Source organism: Stegastes partitus, unplaced genomic scaffold (assembly GCF_000690725.1).
Source record: "Stegastes partitus isolate 25-593 unplaced genomic scaffold, Stegastes_partitus-1.0.2 Scaffold31, whole genome shotgun sequence".
Lineage (NCBI taxonomy): Eukaryota > Metazoa > Chordata > Actinopteri > Pomacentridae > Stegastes > Stegastes partitus.
The window spans coordinates 255,479-280,354 of NW_007577762.1; the positions used below are offsets into that span (position 1 = coordinate 255,479).

The following is a 24,876-nucleotide window of genomic DNA, read 5'->3' on the forward strand; positions in this document are numbered from 1 at the left end:
AAGGAAGAAAACACAACATTTAAAACCTTCATAGATGAAAACTGTATCTTTACGACACGCACAAATGACAACAAATCCACTTAACAAAACTTTTCACATCCAGTGATGGGAAGCCAGGGTGGAACATCTACTTATTTTTTGTTTCTGCTCCTACAGTGTGACTTTTTGCTGTACACATCACTGATTGCATGGTCTATGCAGCCACACTGTGGTAGCCAGTCAGGAATACAGTCACCACAAACATCTGCATGGAGCTGCCCACATACTTGCTCAGATATGCCAATGAATCTGTGCCCTGGGCAAAAGCTTACCAGAGATGCGTTAATTCTTTTCCCCCCTTTATATGAAATCAGTGTTGTGGCTAACGAGCCAGGACTTGCACGATTATGCTATGTGGTAAAACCAGCTTAATAACCATCAAGGCTCAGGATATGTCATTTAGGCCAAAAACAACCCTTGTCTCCTCATTATTATTATTATTGCACTTGACTACATCTGGCTGTGGTTTGGTTTAATTCCATTTGCACACGAACTGTGGACAACACGTCAGTCTCGTCAGTCGCTATAATTGATGCCATTTGCCATACAGTAAAAACTAACAGCAGAGTACATTTCCTAAAGTGTGTGGAACTTTAAGGATAATTCAGTGACCGGGTAAGATGCCTACAAAAGTGTCTTACAAGGCAAGCAACAAGAGTTGTAGCAGTATCCTGCAGAGGTCCACAAACCAACAGGTTTTAAAGGTCTTTTTCTTTCTAGAATTGCCGTTTATCTGGAGAACCAGTGAGACAGGGACAAGCAGGCATACAGTACAGAGTTCCTCTTTACATAACCATCAGAATTAAAAACACACTCAAATGTTTTGAGGCGGAAACTAATTATTTATTTCTGAAGGCTCAACTTTATTCAGATTGTGTCAGATGCTGATATTAGACAGTGTCTACTGTATCAAAAGTGCAATGGTATTAGCTTCTCTCTTTCTCTTGGTTCCATCTCACACTGCAAACTGGCAATGACTAAACTTCAACAGCATAGGCAGAGTTGAGGGGGAGCTTGGGCTTGTCATACTCTTCTCTGAGATTTTCAATTTCACATTTTTTTTTAGTTGATATCTCTTGTCATGATTATATCAATTGCCAATACAATTAAAAATAACAGGTTTTTATAATACATGTCAACAACAGAACACTTGAGGTGTGACAAGTCCTTTCTAAAGAAACAAGCATTGCATCTCTTCACCAAACATGTTCACTTCTACTGACTTCCACTGGCACATGTGTCTTGGGCTCATTGTTCCTGCTCTGGCTCTCAGTACACTGGTTTATCTGCATGCACCGATACTAACCAGGACCCTTCCTGCAGGGCTGCAGAATTTGATCAACATTGAGATCTATCTTTGGATTCATCATGATTTTCAGTGAGTTTAGGAACAACATATTTTTATTCCAATTTTACATTTAAGTAAACAAAGCACTGCTTTCACTTCCATGTTGTGCTACATTCTATGTACAAAGCTTTGCAACAAAATAAGACAAACTAAAGTTCGTCATCTGAGTATAGTGCATTGCCTACAGGCAATAAACACATAAAATTATACCTAAAATGCCTCACTTGTGGAACATCTGCTTACCAACAGACACTACAATTTACTGATTTTCCGTTAACACCTCACATACTACTAATGCAACAGCAGAAGCTAGTTCAATTTAATTTTTCAATTTACCAACACCACCAATTCACAACATACGTCATCTCATAGCACTTCGCATAGTAAGGTGAAGACCTTACAAATTTTAAACAAAGAACAGAGAACCCAACAATGCAAAGTTGCCTTTGGATTCCCTATGAGCAAGCAGTCGGCGACAGGGGGAAGGAATCAAACATCTATGTGCAAAGTTTTTTTTATGAGCAGAGCATGAATTTTAAAAATGTTTTAAAAATCTGTTTAATAGTAGGAGGCCAAGATCATGATCATCATGCCACTCACCTTAGGTCCAGGTGGTCCAGGCTGTCCTGGGTTTCCATGTGGACCAGTGGGACCCTGGAAAAGATGTAGACAGAGAAGGACCACAGAAAACATCAAATTACTGTGCATTTCACTTCACTTATTTAAGATGAGTCATGAAACAACTAAATTTACTCAAGCAATTTACTGACTTATAACATAATCGCATCCTGGTGAAAGAAAGTAGTGCTCTAGAATAAGTAAGTAATTACTATGGTGCTCCAGAATAATATTTTTATTGTATCACTTCTGGTCTCAATGTAAGGCCCTTTAATTCCTTGAACAGCAGAGTTATGTAATGAATGCACGACCACACATGCCTACAACTACATGTGCACAGTCATGTGCACACACACACAGACACCATAAATACACTGCATTCCTGCACATCTGTACCCCGGCTGCTCGCACACCAGGTTTTCTCTGCACTACCTCAAAGGCTAGGAAGAAGGATCTTCCTTTTCATTTCTCCCTCTCGTTCACTGTCAGTTTTTCTGACGGTAATCTGAGGCCATTGTTTGTTGCAAGGGTCTAGCATTCATAGAAAATACAAGAATAGAAAGCGGACTCTTAAAACTCATCATCTCTCAAAATCATTATTTGATTTAGAGTTCTGGAGTCCTAAGTTTCAACTTACATATAGATTCACAGCCTTAAAGACAACATGCACCTATTACTATGGTGTCATAAATACTTGGACAGAACAGTGAAAACTGTAGCTTTATTTCAAAATGTCAACAACAGTGATGCAAAAATTATCTGCAGCCCCTTTTTTCCATAAAATACTTTATTACTCTAACAACGTCCATTTACATACTGTTACCTTCATGGGCCATAAGAACCCCTAAATTAAATTACAGTCTGTTTCCATGACAAATGCCCACATCCAGTGTTGTGCCCTGGTTCATAGGCTTAAACTCTGACAATGGTAACAATTAGAAGCAGCATACTGTAATAAGTGTGCTGCGCTTAGCTGAAACAGCAGAGACAGCCACTAAGCACTGCCTTCAGCCTTCCACCACATAATGATCCCAAGCCTCACTTTTTTCATACTTTATGACTTAGCCTGTGGGGTTAAAAGTATGTTCTGTATCAGCCATGTGCTTTTACTAGAAGATATGTCTTACCAGATGCCACCTCTTTCCATCTAGCTACCTGTCTGCCTGCCTTCAAGCCTGCTTGTCATGCTGTCAGTTAAAATACAGCAAGACACAAGGTCATGTTAAGACTGATAGAGAGGCCACCCTTCATTTGAATGGAACCAACCACCACGTTTCTAAGGTCAACCTCGCAAAAGAATGACAATAAGTCAGCTAGAACAGCATCTGAAATAAACATTGAAACATGCTCAATTTTTTGCTGCAAAAAATGTGACATTATCTGGTAAAATTCTATGGCCAATTAAATGCATGCAGATTGGTCATTTATAATGTATATAATAAAATTGCAGCCATGTTAATTTTACAGAATTATAAAATCCTGTCCGTGAATATGAACAATCACTTTGCAGTGTTCTGATTTCTAATGTAACTTTAAAAACATTGATCCGTAACTTAGAACATCCAGGGTCATCTTTCATTCATTTACCAGTAGCTTAAACAGCAGGCCCCCACCAGCACTGCTCCCTGCATTGGTTTATTGTACGGATATTTTCTCTGAATTCACAAAAAAAGGTAAAAAAGTGAAATGTTACATCTATATGTTGCTTGGAACTGATACCCTTAACTCGAAGGAAACCACATACATAGCTGCTGTCTGATGTGGACCAGAAGCAGGTGTTTTAAACTATCTGTAAGCAATGAATTTAATTGTATTGCTTGTTGTCATCCACTGCAGGTATTTACATTCCATGAGTTAAATTAGCCATGGTGCTGTTGTTGAGCAGGGTAGAGCAAAGAGCAAGAGTGAACATATTTATAAACCTTCCCTCTAACACATACTACATCTATCTAGTAAAATGTGTCTTGTTCTGTTTAAAGATGCCTCCAGGGCCTGTGGCATGATCACAGCATTGCGTCATGACAGCCTTGGCAGTTGCATACAGAGTAGTCTCAACATCAGAGTGGAGATGTACCCAGTGTTGCCGATGCCGCTGCTGCTGGCTCCAATTGTGATAAATTGGTCACTTATTGATGTTCCAAAGGTGCCAGTAAGTACCATGTTCCCGGCATCCTCAAAGTGAATTATGTCAGAGCCATGTGCTTTTACAAAGCAAGGCTTCTTCCTGAGTTTAAGCACGCTAACCACAACCATGTCTGTCAGCACTTCTTTGCCGAAAGTTGCAGCTGTGATGTTGAATACAGGCCAAACACATATGGCTAGTGCCTGCTGACTGCCATAGCAAAAGACGAAAATGATTAAGTCTTCATTTAATCAGTGCTGTTGATTAACATGCTCAATGCTTTCAGAGCCAATAAATCTGATCTTAACATCTTTCTAGTGACCACAGTTCTTTCTGTGTGTGACAGCCCCTTTAGAGTGCATGTATCTCAAAAATGTCACAATAGCCTTCCAAACAACAGTGTTTTTGGTGTATTGTGTTGTCTCCACTTTCTGTTTTTCTCTTGTGACTTTCAGAGATATAGTCATGTTTACATTGTCTGGAATCAGCGCAGATATCCAGTCATACAAACTTCACCATAAAAAAATGTTTTCCATTACATTAAGAGGGAAAGAACACACAAAGCTGGTTGTTTTTTTTTAGCCATCACTTAACTTACTCTGAATAGTATCCCACTGTTGCATATATGTACCAGCTAAATGTTCCTTCTCATGAATAGATTACATCTACATTACAGCATACTGCATGTTTACAATCACTTTTGCACAGATTACTCACCCGAGAACCTCTTTTTCCTGGAGGACCAGGTAAACCAGGGGGACCAGGAGGACCCTAAACCAGAGAGACAGAGGGACAGGGAGAGAAAGAAGGGAATGTTGTAGAGATAGGGAGAGAGTGAGCGAGGGGGAGTGAAGGGGGAAAAAAGAAAAGAGAGATAGAGTATGTTAATGGCAAGCAATAACATGTAGTTCACTGTCCAGGCCTCTGCAATGATGAGTATGTGCTATATTTATGTAAGAGCTATGAAGTTCAAAGAAAGGAGCCAAGTGTTTTTAACTAAAATCTCTATTAAGAAAGCTCTAAGCACAAGGGTCAAATTACATTCTCAAGATGAGACACCAGCAGTCTTTGGTCAGTATTTGTGCTTAACATATTCTTCTGAGCATCAACAAGCATTGCATGAAATATATATGTAGCTACTGCATGTCATGTTTTGGTGGACGCAAGACGTAAAACAAAAATCACACAACAAAAAGTTTAAGCAAGCTTAATCATACTTATTCAAAAATATATGAGTAAATCGATGTTAAACAGTGAACTACGATATCTTTGAATTTTGGTTAAAAAAAATATTGTAGAAAAGGACGATTACCAAATACAATTCTCAGCCAGTTAAACTAAATATTTCATTCCCTTATTTATTGCCGCATAATACAGAAAACTGCAAAAACACAGATAATCTAATATGTGCATAAGTGCTTGCAGTTATTTGTATTTATCGAACATTTAAGAATTGCTCTTCAGAATACCCCAAAATTCCAAGTTACATTAAAAAGGTCGTCAGCATGTGTAAGGAATAAGACGCATGTTGTCTCGTGACTTACTCCTTTACTTACAGTAAAGTATAAAGATAACATTGAAAAGCAATCCTTAAGTAATCGCATGACTGATTAGATGTATGCAAGAAAAATATCCAGTAGATGATATGTGGTAGGTTGGAACAAATGTAATTCAACATTTTCTGAAAGATTTAACTTTTTTATTTGTGTGAAATTTTTAAATCTGTGAGAATTATTCAGACTGTCCAAAATCTTTGTATTGTATGAATATCTAAAAAGGGATGAACTAACAAAAAAATTGGCTGAAATTCAAACTAAATGTCAAACATTCTGCTGTTGTGAGACGAAGCACATCAAAGACATAACACAACAAGCAGAAATTAGTACCACACTGACAAATGCAAATAATGAAAATACACTGCAAAATTGTTTGGTTATTGGACCCTTGAAGAAAGCCCAACGACAATAAAAGAATTAAGAGGCATGACATCTTGTCAGTTAGTTCAATTTCACTTTTATCAGTTTGACAAATACCGGTCCAAACTTTTCTATGTAAATACATCCTACTGGGTGGCTTTCAAATGATTAATTGCCAGTGTTCACTCAAACAGCTTGCCAAAAATACACTGGCATGTCAGTTCTGATCTACAATGAAAACAGATACTTTCAGTACTGATTAGCTGGTCTGCCTAAAAATTAGCAAAGTGAGAAAATGGAGGCTATCGTATATGATCACAGACCATAAAAACAAACAAAGGAGGATAAATCAACGATACTTCTGAAAGTAAGGTCATCACTGAAGGGGGGCAGGGGGGAAGCATACCCCAAATGACATTGGGCAGAGGCAGGGACAACATTGGACAGCTCACCAGTCAATCACAGGGCACAAACAGAAAGACAACCATTCACACTCCCATTCACACCTACAGCCAATTTAGAAACACCAAATCTAACTTGCATATGTCTGGACTAAAAAAAATAACGCCCCAAAAATGGTACAACATACAAAAGATTAGATAAAAACTGATATTTTACTGTGACTATGATAGTGGGATGCTCTGGTGCATCCATATTCCTTTGTCAGAGCAGTAAATAGGCACAGAGGGAGACATGAATAAAGAAACAGCTGTTTGTTCCTCTAGACTCCCACACACTGACACATGGAAACTGTGAGCACTACCGCCTTCGCCACAACAACAGGGCCTAAAGAAACTAAGGCACTCATGCAGTAAAATGATAATATTCACATGCTTCATCTGTGCTGCCAAGACAAGGGCCAAATCTTCCTAACAGAGTCATTTCAAGAGGTCAATCTTCTGGAAAGTTGAAGGGCAGAGTGAATCATCTTTTGAGCAGTTGCACTGTATGACATTAGCTTGCACTGAATCACAGTACCCCATGCACTGTTCCTCAGACTGAGATCGACAAGTAAGCTGTATGTTGTACCAGGAGCTTATGTGCAGCTCATCCAGCTGAGACATTATCATGGAGGAAAATGTCGAAAGGAGATAATGACAAAAGGCTCAAACCTATTCCTGCACTGGCACTGTGTGGTATGCATAGCTGCATGTTGACCAGCTGTAGCTGTCTGCTGCCACTTGGAGGCAGTGTCAAAAATTTGTGCCTCAACCAGAAATATAGCCTACAACTGTTCATGTTGTAGGCTACATGCATTATTGGTCTGTTTTTTTTTTTTTTCCCTGTCACGGAAAACACAGTAATCATAGTGGCATGTACTGGTACGTAGCTGAGTAATAAAAATAACGGATTGACATTGGAGAGCAGAAGTTAAGCAATGCTTATTAACCACTGCAATGCTAATCACACCGAAAGTCCTCTTTACCCTTTCCAGTTCGAGCCAATGTTTCACCCAATCAGCATTTGGTTCCAGGCACAGTGCCATCGCAACTGTCTGCTTGTTGAGGACAGAAGTTCAGATTTACTATAAAGCATTGCTATATTCACATATAATCAAAATTTAACCAAACAGGTTTATCAATACATTTTACAAAAACAGCGTCCACACAAATATTAATTAGAACCCGGAGTTGATACTTTTCAGGTTCCCTTCAGAGAGGGTTGTAGCTAAAAAGCAGGCAAATAGCCAAGCCTAAGTTATAGCCAACACTACAGGTCATTCAACGACCTGTGCTGGCCAATCAAACATGTGAAAGCATGCAGTCATGGTTAATTACTTTGTTGCATGAGCAGCACACCTGTCCTGCTTACCTCATGATTGCTTTGGTAACTTTACAGCGTTGGAAAACTTTCCCAATAGTATAATGAGCATTTTGGCATCTGACAAGCCTTCAACCTCACTGATGAATTACTCTAACTGAATCGTATTTCATCGTCTCGGTACCTGCAGCAACGTATCCTCTCAAAACCTTGTATTCTTTGAATGGAGTACTAATAGTGGCCTGAAACATCACTTAGGCCTCACATTCAGATAAAACTAAGGAGATGTAATGACATGTAGTTTGGTCTTGATTTGATTTTTTTCCACATATAAAATTGCAGCTAGTTGTATCTGTCCTATGTTACGTGGATGCTCCCCTTATAGTAATTTTTGTTCTCCCTTTGTAGTATTTTTTGTCCTCCCCCTTTGTGTATTTCTTGTGGTTTTACTGTTTGTCTCTATCTCTCTGTATACGTGTGTCCTAGTCTTAGCATGGCTCTCCATTAACTCCTGGCTACCAATGTACCTGCACATCTGGTCCTCATCGAATCATCAAGTTCTTTCTGCCGTACTTGTAACCTGTTTTTTCACTCCATTCCTTGCCAGATTGTTCAGTCAGCCAAGTGGTGCAAACGCTACGGCCAAATTCAGTACAGTTACCTGTTGCTCACTGTGCTTTTTGTCTGTTTACTTTGGTCTTGGTCTACCTCAAATCCCTGTTATCAAAACTGCTATTGTCTTGTGGTATCAGCCAGGCCATTCTGCTCAAGTCCTGTGGTTGCCAGCCTGTTCGTTCAGCTCAAATCCAGCTCCCTTTAGACACTCAGCTCAGCCATATATCTGCCAACCCACAGGCTATCACACCCGATTTTGCACCAACATTTCCTCGCCAGCTTCATTACCCCATTGCTCACCAGATCACCACTCAACCTGAAATCTCACCTCCTATTCTCTCTCTCTCCCCCTCTCTATCTCTCTACAACTCTCTGCAATAAACTTTGTTAAATGCTGCCAGCTGTCTTTCCGTAACACAACAATATTTAGTACAGTGAAATGGATATAGATTTTGTCCATGGGACAACAGCAACACTGTAGCACCTAAATTCACAGCATATCAGAGAAAAACTCAAAATGAAAAACTGACAAATGTGTCCGCTTTTACTGACAGTGTATTAAATTATACCATCCATTACCATACAGTACAGCCTTTTTTTTTTTAGCATTTTGTTTGCTATTGTATAGTGATTTGGCCAACAAATTCCTAACTTATGTAGAAATGTCTTAATATTGCAGCTTCAAAATAATTTAATTAATACTCAAGTGCTTTGCTGATTCTTTGCTTATACTCTCTATAGCAGATGCAAAAAATAAAGAAATCAGCTTTTCAAACACCTCTGTGGTGTTGGACAAAACTATATTTCTTAATATTATTCAAGTTCTAAAACAAATCATAATGACAGAGCCTTTCTTGAAACCAGAAGCAGCCTGTGTACATGACAATGTGTTCACCTGATTATGTAACAACAAAACTGTTTAAAAAAACAACAACAAAAAAAAAAACTTTCCTTTAAGAAGTAAGCTAGCTTGTTTTCAAGTTCAAACTAAGAGGCAAAGACCCAGAATCAGCCAATGGCCTACAGCTGACCCAGCACTCAAGACATGCCTGCGTCTGAGTGATCAGAGTAGCCAAGACATACAAACACTTTGAGATAACCACACAAAAGAACAAAGACTCTGGTTAATTTAACATTATATCTGCCAAAATGCAATCCACTGGAAAAGGACCTGCGGCTCAGACTGTGTCCTGCTCATAATACTGTGGTACAATGTACTCAGGCTCTGAGATGTGAAGATGAATTCTAAAAAGAAATGTGTGCTGGCGAAGCTGTGACCATCCCACAGGCCTGCAGGCACTTTCTGAGGGAGCAGTATGGAAACTGGAAGATGAGCCTTACATCATTAAATACACTCCTGACTTTAAACACGGCTAGAAAGACACCTCTCATTCATGGAAACATAAGCAATGCTAGCAAACTAAAAAGGCATGTTCAGGGGCAAAGCCATCCTGACAGCAAGCTTACATCATAGTTTGAACACAGACGAACACCTAATTTCTTATTGCCAGGGTACATCCCCAACCCTCAGTTGATTACCCTCTCTAACATATGAGCAGAGGTAGCTGGAAGTATTTCAGCAAGGGAGTGACGTGTTATTTTAACAACTTGTAGATACATGACAAATCGACAGTGCTTGGACATGCCATCACCTTTAAATTCCTGCACCACACAGCCAATGCATTTTGTATAAGGGTATGTAAGACAGCCTAATTTTACATAGCATTCAAAGTGTGACCATGAATTGTTTGTAATTAATGTTTGGTTTACGCTTGATGATGAACAGCAATACAATGACTTGTGTCTCAATCCTATAAGCACTGATAGCTTTGCTTGTCATTCTTAAATTCAATCACTTACCGGAGGACCTGGCTCTCCTTTGGGGCCACGGAAACCATCTTCATAGTCATAGAAGAAGTCTGGCTCCTCATATCCATAATCATATCCTCCCATGTCTACATCATCATAGCTGCCATCCAAATCATGATGTTCCGAGGTGTCCACCTGATTCTCCCTGTACAAAGTGGTGCCGTTGGCTTTCAGATGAGTTTCCAGGATGTGATGATTCTGTTGGAGTCCAAAGCGAGAGTCCCTAGTGCTGGTGATGGAGTTGTTCCTGAGTCCTTCCTTCACTCGACTTTGCCTGACAGGGGAAATCAGGCCTGGGGTGGCGTCTGGAGTCTGCTGACTCCCAGAGCTGCTCTCTTCCTCTGTGCTGTTTTCAGAGTGATCAGTGTCCCCCTGGGGCCTACTGCTTTTAGCAAACACAGTTTTGGTAGTGGTGATAGCTGTGCTATTGGCAAGATCCAGAGCTACTTGCCTTCTTGGGGTCGATAAGGTGGAACTGTCAGGCTGAAGTGAGGATGTTGTGGGGTGGGGTAGGGGTTCCAATGTGGAAATGTGGCTCTGGTCCCCCAGATGAGGTTGTACTGGTGGGCTCAACGTTGAATACTGTGTAAGCAAACTACCTGTGGACAGTTTAACAGCTGCTGTTGCTTTGGTGGGGGTATGATGGGTAGCTGCTACTCCATGAAGGGACTTTGTCAAAGGGCTAGAAGGGGGGTCATTTGCCTCAATATCCAAACCAGGACGTGACAATGGCAATCGGTAAGTGTCGGCCAGCCGGCACTGTTTTTTTAGGTAGTTGCAGTAGTGCGCGGCAGCTTGGGCAGAGGGATAGATATCTAGCTGGCAGACTCGACCACTAAATGGCGCTGCCTTGGAGTTCATTCTCCCCAGAGTAAAGAGACCCCCAGATTCTGCCAGTGTTTGAGATCTCCCTAGGGTCTGCTCTTGCTGCTGCACTGCTCCACAATCCGCATAGAAAGACACTGAACGTGCACGAACACCAACAGCAAAAGGGTGTTGGCGCCCATCCTGCCAGTTGTAGGTGAAGTAGATGGAGGCTTTCTCAGCAGTATAAACCACCACTCTGCGTGGCAGCAGCTGAATGCCAAAACGCAGCCTGTCCCTGCCATCTTTGATACTAAAAATAAAAGCATTGTTTGCTCGCCAGGAGCTTAGGCTAACCACGACAGAAAACTCCTCACCAAACTCTGGTGGGAACAGACTGCCTGCCGGAGCCTCATAAAGGGAGCTTGAGTCGAGTAACACCCCATATCCAGGAACAGGGACATCCAAAGGTGAAGGAACATTGGTGTAAGCGGTAGGAGGTAAGCTTGTCCTCTCGTAGGGATTGTCTGTGCTGCTTTGAGTTGTAAGTCCCAATCGATAGAGGATATCCACTCCTGAAGGGAAGAGAGAAACTGGTAAGTTTACTATGGCAAGACTTGATTACAAAGGAGTCAGAAAGGCTTTGGGTCATTACTTTCTAAAGAAAGAAGAAGAAGAAAAAAAAAAAAGGTCCTTGACTTATTGTAAAGTACTCACATTTGTGAAAAATGGCAATTTCTTCCAAGATAAATGTGCCAAAAGAACTTTAATATGTGAAACTGTGTTTAAATAAAAGTGAGCAGCAGTTTTTATGAACTTGTATTTAAGTATTTCCAGCTCATTTTGATAAATGTACAAGAGCTAACTGTAACAACAGAGGGCAATGCATCTACTGAATTGACCATTAAGGCCCAAAATGGCAATAATATTAAAAGAGAATGTATCAGCCTGTCAAAGCAATCATCTGAACTATCTGTTCAGACTTTACTGGTGAGCCTTCAATTCCAATAACTGAGAGACCAAGTTTTAAAACACTACATGAAAACGGTTGTACCTGTGAAAAGAACTGATTGAATAAGAAATGAAAGCCTGTTTAACTACGTATCAGTTCATAACAATCCTTGAAAAACCCCAAGCATCTAAACTCACAAAAACGGGGAAATGACAATGGTACACAGCTAGAGAGAGGATGCTACAGCTACATGTTACCATCTTTAGCTGTGTTATTTGTTTAAATATGGTTTTGTAATTAAAAAGTCAATATTACTGTAATTTTAACTGCTTACAAATAGATACAGCAAATTTGAAATATGTTTAAATCTTCCTAATTTTAGCTCACAAAATGAACGTCATTAATAGAAATGCAAACAAATGTGATAATCTGTCAGTGTTCCAGTTAAATGGCCCAGGGAAAAACAGTGAGCCATGATGCCAATATGTCCCTGTTCCTGTTTTAAGTAACAGAAAGGCAGCTGTAGCCCAGATGAATAGTGGGGACTAGAGAAGCATGGAGCTGAACTAGGCTACAGGAAACCAGTCCACACAGCCTTTTTGAATCAATCTGCCACCAGAGATTCATGAGAGCAGCTTTCCTCTAAGCAGTCCTGTCAATGTTTTGTCATGCCACAAGTAATTCTTCAAAGAATTGATCTCAAGTCTGCCGACAGTGAGCTATAACGGGGGAAAAAAACTTAACTATTACTTGGAGACAGATGATATTCTGTTTTGTTCAGTTTTGACTTTTTGGCCTTTATGAAGAGACCGATCACTAGATGGGAGGGCAATGTGTCACATGTCATTATCCAGAGAAAAAATAAAAATGACAACAATAATGTGACTAACATATTACTCTGAATGGAAACAAGGATGACTTGACACATCAGCCTTTTTCAGACAGGCACTGCTTTCCATTATTCTGACGGCATCTGAACATGTTGGCTGCTTGTCTAAATAACCATCCTGCCTATTTTTCCATAAAAGGTGCAACAGCAATCTCACTAGATTGAACCACATAACGTCTATGTACCACATTCAGTAGGGCACACATCTGCATTGCATGCTGTCACATTAAGAGGTAGACATATCTTGAGTTGTGTAAAGCAATTCAGGGAGAGCTTTGTCCAAATTTCTGCACCAATATTGCTCCATAAATAACATGAGTACAAAAGAAGGTTTGTCGGGCGCCCGGATAACTCGGCGGGTAGGGTGGGCAACCCATGTACAGGGGCTATAATCCCCGACACAGCGGCCGCAGTTCGATTCCAGCCAGCGGCTCATTTGCTGCATGTCATTCCCCCACTCTCCTCCCCAAGTTTCTCCGTCTATCTTCACTGTCAACTATCATTGAAGGTGGAAAAGCCCAAAAAATGTCTTTTTTAAAAAAAAAAGGTTTGTCTCATTCACTTTTCTCTGCAATTTCACATCTATTACATAATGAAATGTTTTTTAAAATACTACTTTACTGCAATGAATGCAGAGTCTGTAATGGGTCAGATTAAGGAGACTCACCAATAACAAATAAAATCAACAGCTTCTGAAGTTTAGTTTGAGCTGTTTTCCTTGTAGTTTATTGCTGCAGGTATTTATTAAACAGCAGCAGGATCCATATGAGCGTCTCCAAAGAGAGTTGTGTCCATTAGTGCATATAGAGCAACAGCAGTAGCTTCATCAGTTAGTTCTAATTTTACACAAGTGACAAGTGAATTGTCACACACAGAGTCCCAGTTTATAAGCCACAGTTAAATTATATATTACACAGCTTAGTTAGCAGTACTTTGCATACTGTATATGAATTGAACCGATATCTTGAGAGAAAAATTTAGAACAGTACATCCCTACTGGTGACAAGATGGACACACATGGCATGTTGTACACCTTGTCAAATACATCCTCTATTTTTAGTTTAATCAAAAACTGTTCAAGCCACACTGGATAACCTCAGAAAAACAATGGTGGCATAAAGCAAAGTTGCTTATTTCGTCTTCTCTCAAGATTCTCATAATAGATTTTCAAATAAAAGAGGAATGTTGCGAAGATGTAGAAAAATTAATGTCACAGTTTAAAGTAAAACCCTGAACTGAACATTTGAAGTCTGTAGGTATGAATTTGCAGATCTGGGGAAAATGCATCTGAGTAACTGATAGGGGTTAAAGCAGGAGAAGGATTTCATAACTTTAAGTGTATGGCAACTGCTACAAGAATATAGTAAAGTCATCGTAAGACAATATGGTAAACTTGTCCAAGTTAGACCACTTATCAAACACATTAAGCTACTGTAGTGGAGGACGTTTTACTTTTATGAGAAAAAGCGAAGTATATTGTCTCCTGATATTCATCTAACCAAAGAACTCATAACAGAAATAAGAGACCCAGTACACTGTCCTGGATGTGATATCACAGGGTTTTATCCCCCGCAGTCCAGATAGATAGTCTCTCTATCTGCAGCTGATCTAAGCACACACTGAGATGTCCTTGACATTCTTTGCCCGAGGTAACATCAGCCCAGATTCCAATTAACCTGTCTCATATGTTAAGACAGCCGGCTTTAGCTCTCTGTGTGCATTCCGCCTCCCTTCATTATGATGGATAGATTCTGTTTGCAACGGGCTCATCAGCTACAGATGCGTAGAGAGATGACAACTGCAAGATGAAATCAGGGGAGGCGGTTAAATTTGTCTGTTGCAAAAGATTTGAATTGATATGTCCAAATTTCTTATGAGGTCAAGCCTAAATAAAGTTGCCTACACAATGTTCTGGCACAGACCCAGTGATATGCTACTCAAAAAAATACCCTGTCAACAAATTAATGTAGTTCATAGAGGTTTTCTTCAGATTCTTTTAAAGTATCACCAGCCCCAGGGCTCTGGAATTCCCAAGGAAATATATCAGGCTAAGTGAATGGCTTTGTGAGGGACCTTTGCCAGGTCTCCAGCGTGTGACCATTTTGTTCATACATGCAACCAAAAGTCTGATAAATATAACTAAACATTTTTATAAGTCAGGTATGCAGCATTGTACAGGCATGGTGGAATGAATCATCTGTGCAGCATCTAGAGTGAAAACTTTAAAGTTTTCAATCTTATTATTATAAAGTAATGTACTGGTGGGAAATTAAATTAGTTATAAAACACTTCGGCTGTATAAAGTAAAATGTGAATTAAGATCAAATAAATTATTTGTTAATTCAACTCATTTAATTTTGTCTGTATTATCAGTGGACATTTAATGTTTAATGCGAAGCCATCAAGTTATAGCCAACAGTGTTTTCCGCAGTAATAAGAATGTCCCCTGTCTGTGTCCCGTTTTGCTCATATTTGTCAAACACTGAACACAAATATTAGTGGGTTAGTGAGGTACGGTAAGCCTAAAGCCAGAGTTTTCAATGTCACAAAGGTGGTTCTCTTTGAACTTGGCTAGATCACCATGGCAACTTATGCTGCAGAGCTAACCTGGCCTGGAGTAGGTTATGTTCAGAGTTTCGGATTTAAATCAACTGCAAGAACCCTCGACTTTCAACAATCACTTTAGTAACAATTCTCTTTGAACAATATAGATTGTCAGCAGATGGAATACGTTACAGCTGCAAACCTGTTGAGCTGCATGCTCCTGATAGCACTGACCAAAACCCTGCAGTATCACACCTGATTTGCCGCCCAGTCTGTTTTGCACAACTCCTACTGCAGCTAATAGAAAAGAATAGAATAGAAAATTGATTGTTCCATAGGTATTTATTCAAGAGAATATTGAATCAATAACATGAATTTCACTTTTTTGGCCAGACATTAAACTAATGTCCTGCATTATGGGACAGTGGCAGAAATGGACTTCAAAACAATATCATGTTTGAATGTATTAGGTTTAAAGTTTAACAGCTTTATTGTGCAGCTGTCAGTAAGAAATAATCAACTGCATTGGTCAGTAAAATAAATGAATTAACACACTATTGGCAGCTTTCTGTCAGCTTTCCTCTCTTGCAATATTTGCAGGAGAAGTGCTTTTTACCATCATACGGTTTTATATGCCTTGCAGCTGTCCATTAAAACAACCTGTTGAGTGAAGTAGACGGCACACTGTCGGTCCATTTTGTACAGAAAAAAAGTCACATGATGCTTTTAATGCCCCTTTTTATGTGAACGCACACAGAGTCTGAAGAACAAAGCCTGGGTTATCAATGACTGGAGTTTTAGGTTGTGTCAAGCCAGCTTACACATAAAAGCCTGGCTATGTAGAGCTTGCTTTATGGTATATCCCTCTGTTCCATGAGTACGTGTGTACATGTGCATGTCATGTGTAAACACAAGACGCTGAGCACATCTGTTACCCACAAAGGCCACTGTCGGAGTGAATAGGCCCTTACATTAATCTGACGAAAAAGGGAACAATGTGTGACCTTTGAAAATACAGATGGATATCACCTTATCCCCAACATCTGACCAGCTGCAGAACAGCTGCCAAAACAGATTAGGCATTTACCTGAGACTTCCTCTTCCTATTTGTCTGATCAATCTGTGTTCTTTCCCCAGAGTGCTCTTCTTAGTGTGTACTTCAAACTGTGCTTACATGTGACAAATTTAGTGCCCTCTCTGATCGACCAGAAATGAGAGGAAAAAGATGAGAAAACAAAGGGAACCAGGAGTTTGAGAGGCGTTTTAGTATGCTTCTATATAAACACCATGGCCTAAAGAGCAAGGACAGACATGTTGAAAGGTAAGGTGAAAAATAAGAAGAGCAAAGTCGGAGGAGCTTATGTTGGAAGATGCTGTTCCCACATATATTATACTGTTTAGACTTCGATGATTTTAATCACAATTTTGCCTATCAATTCCAGTGTCTAACAGATTCTCAGAGGGGTGGACTCAGAACAAGTCATATGCTTGTTTCATTTTTCGGCAACTTTATACCAATCATTTTTCATGACAAAGAATTGGATTGGAATTGGATGAATTGGAGCGTCACAAATGTGAGGATTTGCTTTTTCTTTGAAATTGCTTTAATAATTTTAAATTTAATAACGTAGAGGAATGTGCTATTGGTTAGACAAAACAAGCACTGCATTTTTTTGCAACCATTTCTTAACTGATATTAACATACGTGCCACTTAGACAAACAGAAAATTTGCTCTTCTTAGAAAAATGCCTAAATGGATATTAAATTAAACTGTGTATGTAACCATAAAGCTTGGCTAACATTCCAGTAGCATCTACGACGTTAGCTACACTGATGAAGCAATCCTGCAGCTATCACAATGTTGAGCCCAGAATCGTGATTGTGGTGACGGTACTGTTTAAGTGTACAAAGCATTTAGAATATTTTATTCACTTTAACTATCTGTCAAACAGCAAACTAAAGCCGTTATGGGGCACACTTCAAAACCACCTTGGGAAAAAAGTGTGTTTTCTCAATGCAGAATACAGGAGTTGCTAGTCCACTGCTGCTTTGATTGGTTAGTTTGTCTGTGTAATTGTGCGACTTTTGTGTTTTGACACCATAGAAGACAGACACTGTCATTAGAATCGATAATCCATGCCCAATGGCAGGCTTATACCTGCAGCCTACAACCAGTGACTCAGAGTGGGTGGGACAGGCTTTGGGCATAGAGTTGCAGGAGGATGGCTGTATTTTCTAAATCTGACATTTCTTTTTTTTTCTTTTTATGCCTTTTGCAGATGTGTGCCTACCACAACTTTATCATAAGTAGCATCACCTCTAGATTATTCATTCAAGTGAGGTCATTAAAACAAGTCAAGGATATTTCAACTCTGTGCCTGTTGAGGCCAAAAGCAAACAACAAATAAAGAAACTAGTCCATTGTTCTGTATGATCAAATGATCAAATGTCAGAGAAGCAGGTACACTAATCACAAAGACAAAAAAATAATCTGAACTAATGTACAAAACATATAAGCTGTATTAGTAATAACATTAACACTGATATTTAGTTATGCATCGGGGTTCTGCTGTTTACCTTGAGCTAGGTAATCTTCTTCTCCAGAGAGTACTGCAGAGCATACTGACAGGAGCAGGAGAAAGTTCCACCTGGAAGGACAAACAAACATCAGAAACAGATTAGCCATGTGTTACAATGAAAAAAAAATGTAAGCAATGTGCTACACAGATGAGTGTATTTTCTCTCAAAGATGCTATGCTTCTGAATGTATATGTTTTCATATTACAACAGGCCATCACAGGGAGAATGCAGGAAAATCTAAATCAGGTTGTGTGTGGCAGGGTGGAAAATTCACATCTATACATCTGCTGAGATCATTTATATGAGCAACTGCTGTTCAACATAAAACATAACACACCAGGTGATTTTCATGTGCTACATCCTGAGTAGATTCAGATTATCCACAAAGCAAAGTGAAGTGTAACAAACACGCTAATCTTCAAGCCAAGTACTGAACCAGCTCTCCAGAAAACATGATCTTTGTTGAAGTTTTGTCTCATTCAAAGATGAATTATGGTGGACCAAACTGCGGTAAATCAAGTATGACTTGACTATCTTTCCAATCGGTCATTAATTACTATACATCCAGCCTTTCCCTGCAGGCACAATGTGAAGGAGTCTCCCTGAAATCAGCACTTTAACGTAGAAAGCTTAGATCTCTTTGTAACAGGGCCTTGAAGTGATGATACATGGACAATTATTTGAGATACTGAAGGCTGAATATATCTCCTGTCACTCAGCCAATGCAGGCAACGTGTTCTGATTAAGAATAGTCACTTAAAATACTAACTGAGAATATGTCCATGGGCTATAAGGAGGCATTTACTTTTCTCATAGCAGTTGATTTGGCATGTAATGGCAGGAAAAACACAGGTGTAATAAACAGCATTAATGATGACTGCGCCAATTCCGGTGTGTCAGTAAGCCATGCCCTTGAATGAACACGCACAATACAAGAGCCCTTGTGCTGAAATACCAAGCTAATGGAATACAACTGCTCCTGACAGTTTTTTTTCCCCACGTTTGCCAAATGTTCCCCAGGAGAATGGTCTGTAATTACATGAACACTTAATTTTTCATAGCGTGGGGAAAGTAGGAACACCGGCAGGTAAAGTACACGAAGAGGAAAACGAGTGTAACTGAATGTTCGTCCTATTAGGTTACCGAGAAACTTATTCTGTGGTAAGCCTTCAGGTATTTTTTTTTTTATCCAAGTCATGTTAATTGTCAGCCAAAATGTTAGCCAAGGTGACACTTATAAACACATGTGTTTTTTAAAAACAGATGGCCACCATATTGGCAAAAAGAAACTCTGCCTCCTTAAGTCTATGTCTATCAGGACAGTAGGTATATCTACAAATAGATTAGATTAGAACTCTGTACATTTTAAAACTTTGTTTTTCTACAAACACTGGACACTTTGTTAAATTAAAAAATAAAATCTTTGTCCTTGGTAGAGTGGTTAAAGTCACAAGTTCTATCTAAATCTAAAGTTATGTACTTGTCCTTTGTAATGGATGTTGAAGCAGTAACAGTTGTATTTGGCCTCTGTTATAAAATTGTGCTGAAATAAAGAGCTAAAAGATGCAATTGCAACAGACAATACAGTTCACAGACCATATTCATTTTTTGTAGGCTTTATAATGCTGTTTTTCATTACACGTATAGCATAGTGTTTTCCCCTTGAACGCTTGCTATTTACAAAAATGATTAGCTATATAAAGTGTATTAGCAGGGTTTTGCTGAGTTGCAATGTAACACACTGATACAACAATCCATACGCACAGATCTGGTGCATTTGTCTCAGTAACGACCTCATAAAAACATGAAAGAAGTAGAGTTAATGCCAGAACATTACTAATAGAAGCAACGCTGCCTCTGATAGGGGCCGCACTGTCTTTTTTTAACTGTACAAAAATATGAATGTCTATAAACTATGAGCTCATGCAGCCACTGAATCTATTGTGGGAAATGTAATTAGATCCATATTTACTTATATGTTGAGCTGTCACTCGGTGCTTGAATTTTGTGTTTGCCTTTGCATAAATAGAGACATTTCCATCATAAATCGATGCAATAAAAGGCAACAATTGGAGCATAAAAATTTACGAGTGTACAGAAAATGAAGTGTTTGAAGACCCCTGCCTTAGTGTGACCCTTCCAATATTCAAATGAAACCTATGTCTAATAAAAACCATCTTACAGATCGGATAGCAGCTGAGAAATGAATTATGACATTATTACTTTAAGTTACTTTTTAGTATTTTTTTTCTCCATAGTTTTTATATAGTCTGTACTTGTTTATGGTTTTTCTTTCACTATATTATCCAAAAACAGAAGAAAAGTCTGGTATTTTCTACCATGCCAACCACAAACTGTCCAGCAAGTTATAAGGACTCCACTCCAATATGGCGGCAAGCAATGACGTTTCTCAGAAGCCGGACGTAGGTTACGTGTGTCAGCGGGTCTGTGATTCTAATTGGCTGTCAGGTGTTCATTAAAATCCATAAAGTGAAATCACTGCGCAGCATCTAAAAATTCGCGTTTTAGCTAACTGGCTAACTTGTATCGATTAACCGTTTCCGAGACTTTCACAACAAGGTTTATGTTCTGAGGTAAGTTAAACTGACAACATAGACACTTTTAAAACGCGGTCAACCGTTTTCAAAAATGGTTTTTAATATTTCAGCGATACACTCAGGAGCGGACTTTAATAAAACTACGATTATGGCGGAGGTAGAACGGGGAGTTGTCCGTCCGTCCTCATTTATTTAGGTAGTCACCGACGCGCCTGTTAATTTACTCGTGACTCGTAATATTTAAAATATAGTAAACCGTTACGTTCAGCCTATTTATCGACCTGTTACAACTGGTAGTGCCTGGAACTAAATGTAAAAATACTGGAGGAGACGTCATTTAGTCAGAACCTTTCCAAGATATTCCATGACTGTGAACCATGCAGTGATGACTGACTCTAAATAGTGTACTTCAGTTAAAGCTGTATGTAGCCCAGTCAAACATAGGCTAAAAGTCAATACTAGTACTGAAATCGTCAATCAATTAATCAGTTGATGGATTTGTTATGAATTTACTGTGTTTTACTCTGACTTGTATCATTCTAAATGCCTTTGAATTTCAGATTGGAGTTTGGACACAGCAAGCACAAGAATACTGCAATGTTTTCTGTCATTATTGTTATCTTTGTACACTAAGCAACTAAATAATCAAACTAATGATGTTTGCATTCATTATTAATGAAAATAATCATTATCTGCAGCCCTACTCAATATTGAGTTGGACTTAGTAGATGGAAAATGCAAAAAGAAAGAAATCTGGAGTCTCTTAAAAGGCAGCCTGACTTCTCTGTTTATGAAGGCATTAAACCTTGACATTTTTATGTCTGAAAATATAGTGAAAAGTCCTGCAGAGAGCATTTCTGTGTCATGTTTTATTGTTTCCAGACAATGACAGATTTTGTCTCAAAGGCATAGTTGGTTAATAACAATTGAATGTTGTTCATGGAAGCGTGCCTCAAACAGCTTTGACCACAACGAGAGACAAGCTAAGATTTAGAGGGATGGATGATTAATTTTTTCAAGTTTTAAGTTTATTTTCAAAGGACTTTGAGGGGCTGTTTACCAGGCTTGTTTATTAAACAGAACATAATCTGGTCGTATTTTCTAAGACGTGACAAATGCCATGTATAACATCGAACTACAAAATACAGCTAAAGCAAAAGCACATTATGTTGATTGTGAAACTAACAACCCCAAAACAACATTCTTGCACTTACATGTCACTAATTTTCCAACAGCACTAACCACACAATGAGATATAAAGACCTACATGTTAGTCACACTGTATAATGTAACTTTGTCTATAATACATTTATGTGACTTCACTCTTTTGACCCTCATTGACCCCACCTCTAGGTGGCACTGCCCACCATATAGCTACAGAGGAGGAGCAGCATGCAGTGTGTATGATCAGTAAAAGGCCAAAGGAATGTCAATGAATCCAGAGACCAGAGATTGCCCAGTCCACCGTGTTCGACAAACATATCGTGAGTTCAGTCTTTACTCCCACAGTTTTAAGCTGGAATTGTTCATTTGTATCTCAAAAACTCCAAACTCCAAATCATATTTTCCATCCATTATCCATACACCGCTTAATCCTCACTAGGGTCGCTGGGGGGCTGGAGCCTATTCCAGCTGACTCAGGGTGAAGGCAGGGGACACCCTGGACAGGTCACCAGTCTATCACAGGGCTTAAAGAAAAACAAACAAGCACATTCACAACTACGGATAATTTAGAATCACCAATTAATCTCAACATGTTTTTGGACTGTGGGAGGAAGCCAGAGAACCTAGAGAGAACCCACACTGCATGTGAGAACATGCAAACTCCACACAGAAAGATCTCGGGTGTCCTCACCGGGACACGAACCAGCGACTTTCTTGCTGCGAGGCAACGGTGCTAACCACCGATCCACCTTGAAGCCCTAAGGGTAATATGTCAAGTAAGAAAAGAACAAATTTTATGTGAAAATCTGAAAAATAAGTATTTTGTGAATGTGGGAGAATTTGTATCCAAACTAAAACAAAAAGAGTATTTCGGTATTTGCACAAAACAGTAGTCCAAATCAATTCTTCATCTTCTAATCCACAACATATTGTACAGCACATTATCATCTACTGTAAATCTTCAAAGCATACTTTGCATATTCAGACTAAATCAATCACATCAGCAGCGCTGTACCCAGCAACAGCTGCTAAAACAAGCTGAAATAGTTCTGGCAACTCGTGTCATAATTTTCAGCAGTGACACAGTGTGGTAGCTGTGCAAAACATGTGAGGAGACAGTAGTCCCGCTATTTTAATATGCAGCTGTGTAAGCCCAAAAAGAGCTCTATCAATCACAGAGTCCTGTCACACCTTAAACCCTCAGGGATTGTTTTGTGAGTGTTATAGCTGCAAACAGCATGATGGATGATCTGACAAATATCTCTTTTCCATGGCCTTTGAGCATCAGATTATCTCTAAAAAAAAAAAAAAAAAGTGGACAAGTGTTTGTGTTGCCCTGTTTGACAGAGAGTCACAGACAGGCAGCCATATTTGTTTTCCCAGAGTAATGTGACCCTACAGGGGAAAAAAAATAGAATCAAGAGGAGAAAAATGAGAGAGAATAAGACAACAAAATTGGAAAAGAAAAAAGGCTGGCCATCAGTAGAAACATCACGAGCTGTGTCTGTCACCTGTTCCCCATCGAGAAAGGGGTGTGACATTCCTGAGGCGGGAACACAGACGTATCCTCAAGGCAGGAAAAAGTAATAGAAAGAAACGAGTGCTGGATATATGAATACAATCATTCATCTGATGAGAAAAGAATAGAAAAGACAGTTGTAGGGCCGATGAGTAGCTGGTTCTGCTTAGAAGTTGGCAACTTTTAAAAGTCGACCAGAAAAGAAAAAAAAAAAACTAAATATAACACATAACATTCCCTCTCAGAGTGTGTGGGGCCATCTGATGCTGATTCAGACAGCCTTCCTGCCGTCAGCCTCACTGTCTCCCTGTTTGAGACTATTTAAAGCATCCCTCAGGCTCTGCCACCAAACACACTCAGGTCATCGCTTCAGCACATCTTTAGTGACGTGAGCACAAGTGGTGGGAACTTTCCAGCACCTTCACCCTGTACCATTTGCTACATTTGTTTCCCAGCATCACATGGTGAACCTAATTTTTAACATTTTAAACATTTTATTTTCTTATATGCAAACATGTAAAACTGAATCAGACTAATTTGCAACAGGCTCCATGCAGATTTGCTCATTTTTCTCTGCTTTTCTATTAAATTCTATGGTAAATCACTGCAGAAGTGACAGTACACTATGACATGTTTCCCAGTCTTAGCGGTTAATGGAAAAGACAGGCGAAAGCAAGACAAAGCTCCCCAAACAGTGCTCTGTTGACTAAGGGAAATACCACTATGTGGGGAGTGGGTGTCATGTCAAGACTATAAATAATCACAACTTAAAACTCCCCTCTGCAATGAATCATTCCAGCGGTAACAGATCTTGCCTTTCTCCCCTCAAAATTAGCTTGGATCCCTAACAATGGTTCATTCAACTGAGGAGAAGGCTGAGAAGCAAACGGAGAGGCAAAGCGCTCAATTAGGCTTGGCAAATAGGAACAAACTCACTTAAGTTCTGTTTACAGTCCTCATAAGGAAAGGGAAACTATTTTCTTACGTTCATCACTGATGTCTGTCAGGAGACATTCACAATACACTGTTTACATGTCTAATTTGACAGGGTGCTTACTGGATGCATTAGCAGCAACAAAGCATGCAAAGCTGTTAATCTGCCCAAACAACTCCAAACTTCTTGAGGATTATGTACCAAGAAATGGTACCAAGAAAATTGCTGTTCGTCTGCGTTGGGATAAAAAAATGTACACAACTGCTTTCTTTACTCTGCTTTCTGCAAAAAGGTTTGTAGGGACACGTTGGAGTATTTAAACAAACCTGACGGAAGTCACCTTGACTGACCCGTCCCGTTTCACCCTTTCCCCTGAATGAAGTTGGTTTCAGCCAGTCAGAATATCACACGGTAGATGTAGCACTGTTCAGAAGTCCGCCACATAGAGTCGTTATTCAGAAAATTGAGGTTTATAGAGCGTGACCTCGGAGCATTTGCCTAACCTCTACTGTTATGTGCCCCATTTGGCAAAAATGTGGCTCACTTGAGTCCAAGCTAAAAGCGCAGCGGAATTCAAAACAGAAGGAGAGCTGTAACCCTGACACACATAAAATGACATGGTGCCTTAAGGAGCCGTATTGTA

At 39.5% G+C, this 24,876-nt stretch overlaps 1 protein-coding gene across 1 annotated transcript in view; it reads right to left on the reverse strand.

The window, feature by feature from the left end:
- col24a1 (collagen type XXIV alpha 1 chain) overlaps positions 1-24,876 on the reverse strand; it is a 96,695-nt gene that overhangs the window by 68,095 nt on the left and 3,724 nt on the right. The window contains exons 2-5 of the mRNA XM_008299596.1: positions 18,056-18,126; positions 10,280-11,667; positions 4,845-4,898; positions 1,988-2,041 (exon numbers count right to left, since the gene is read on the reverse strand). Coding sequence (XP_008297818.1) covers positions 1,988-2,041; positions 4,845-4,898; positions 10,280-11,667; positions 18,056-18,126 — 1,567 coding nt within the window. The remainder of the gene's footprint in view (positions 1-1,987; positions 2,042-4,844; positions 4,899-10,279; positions 11,668-18,055; positions 18,127-24,876) is intronic.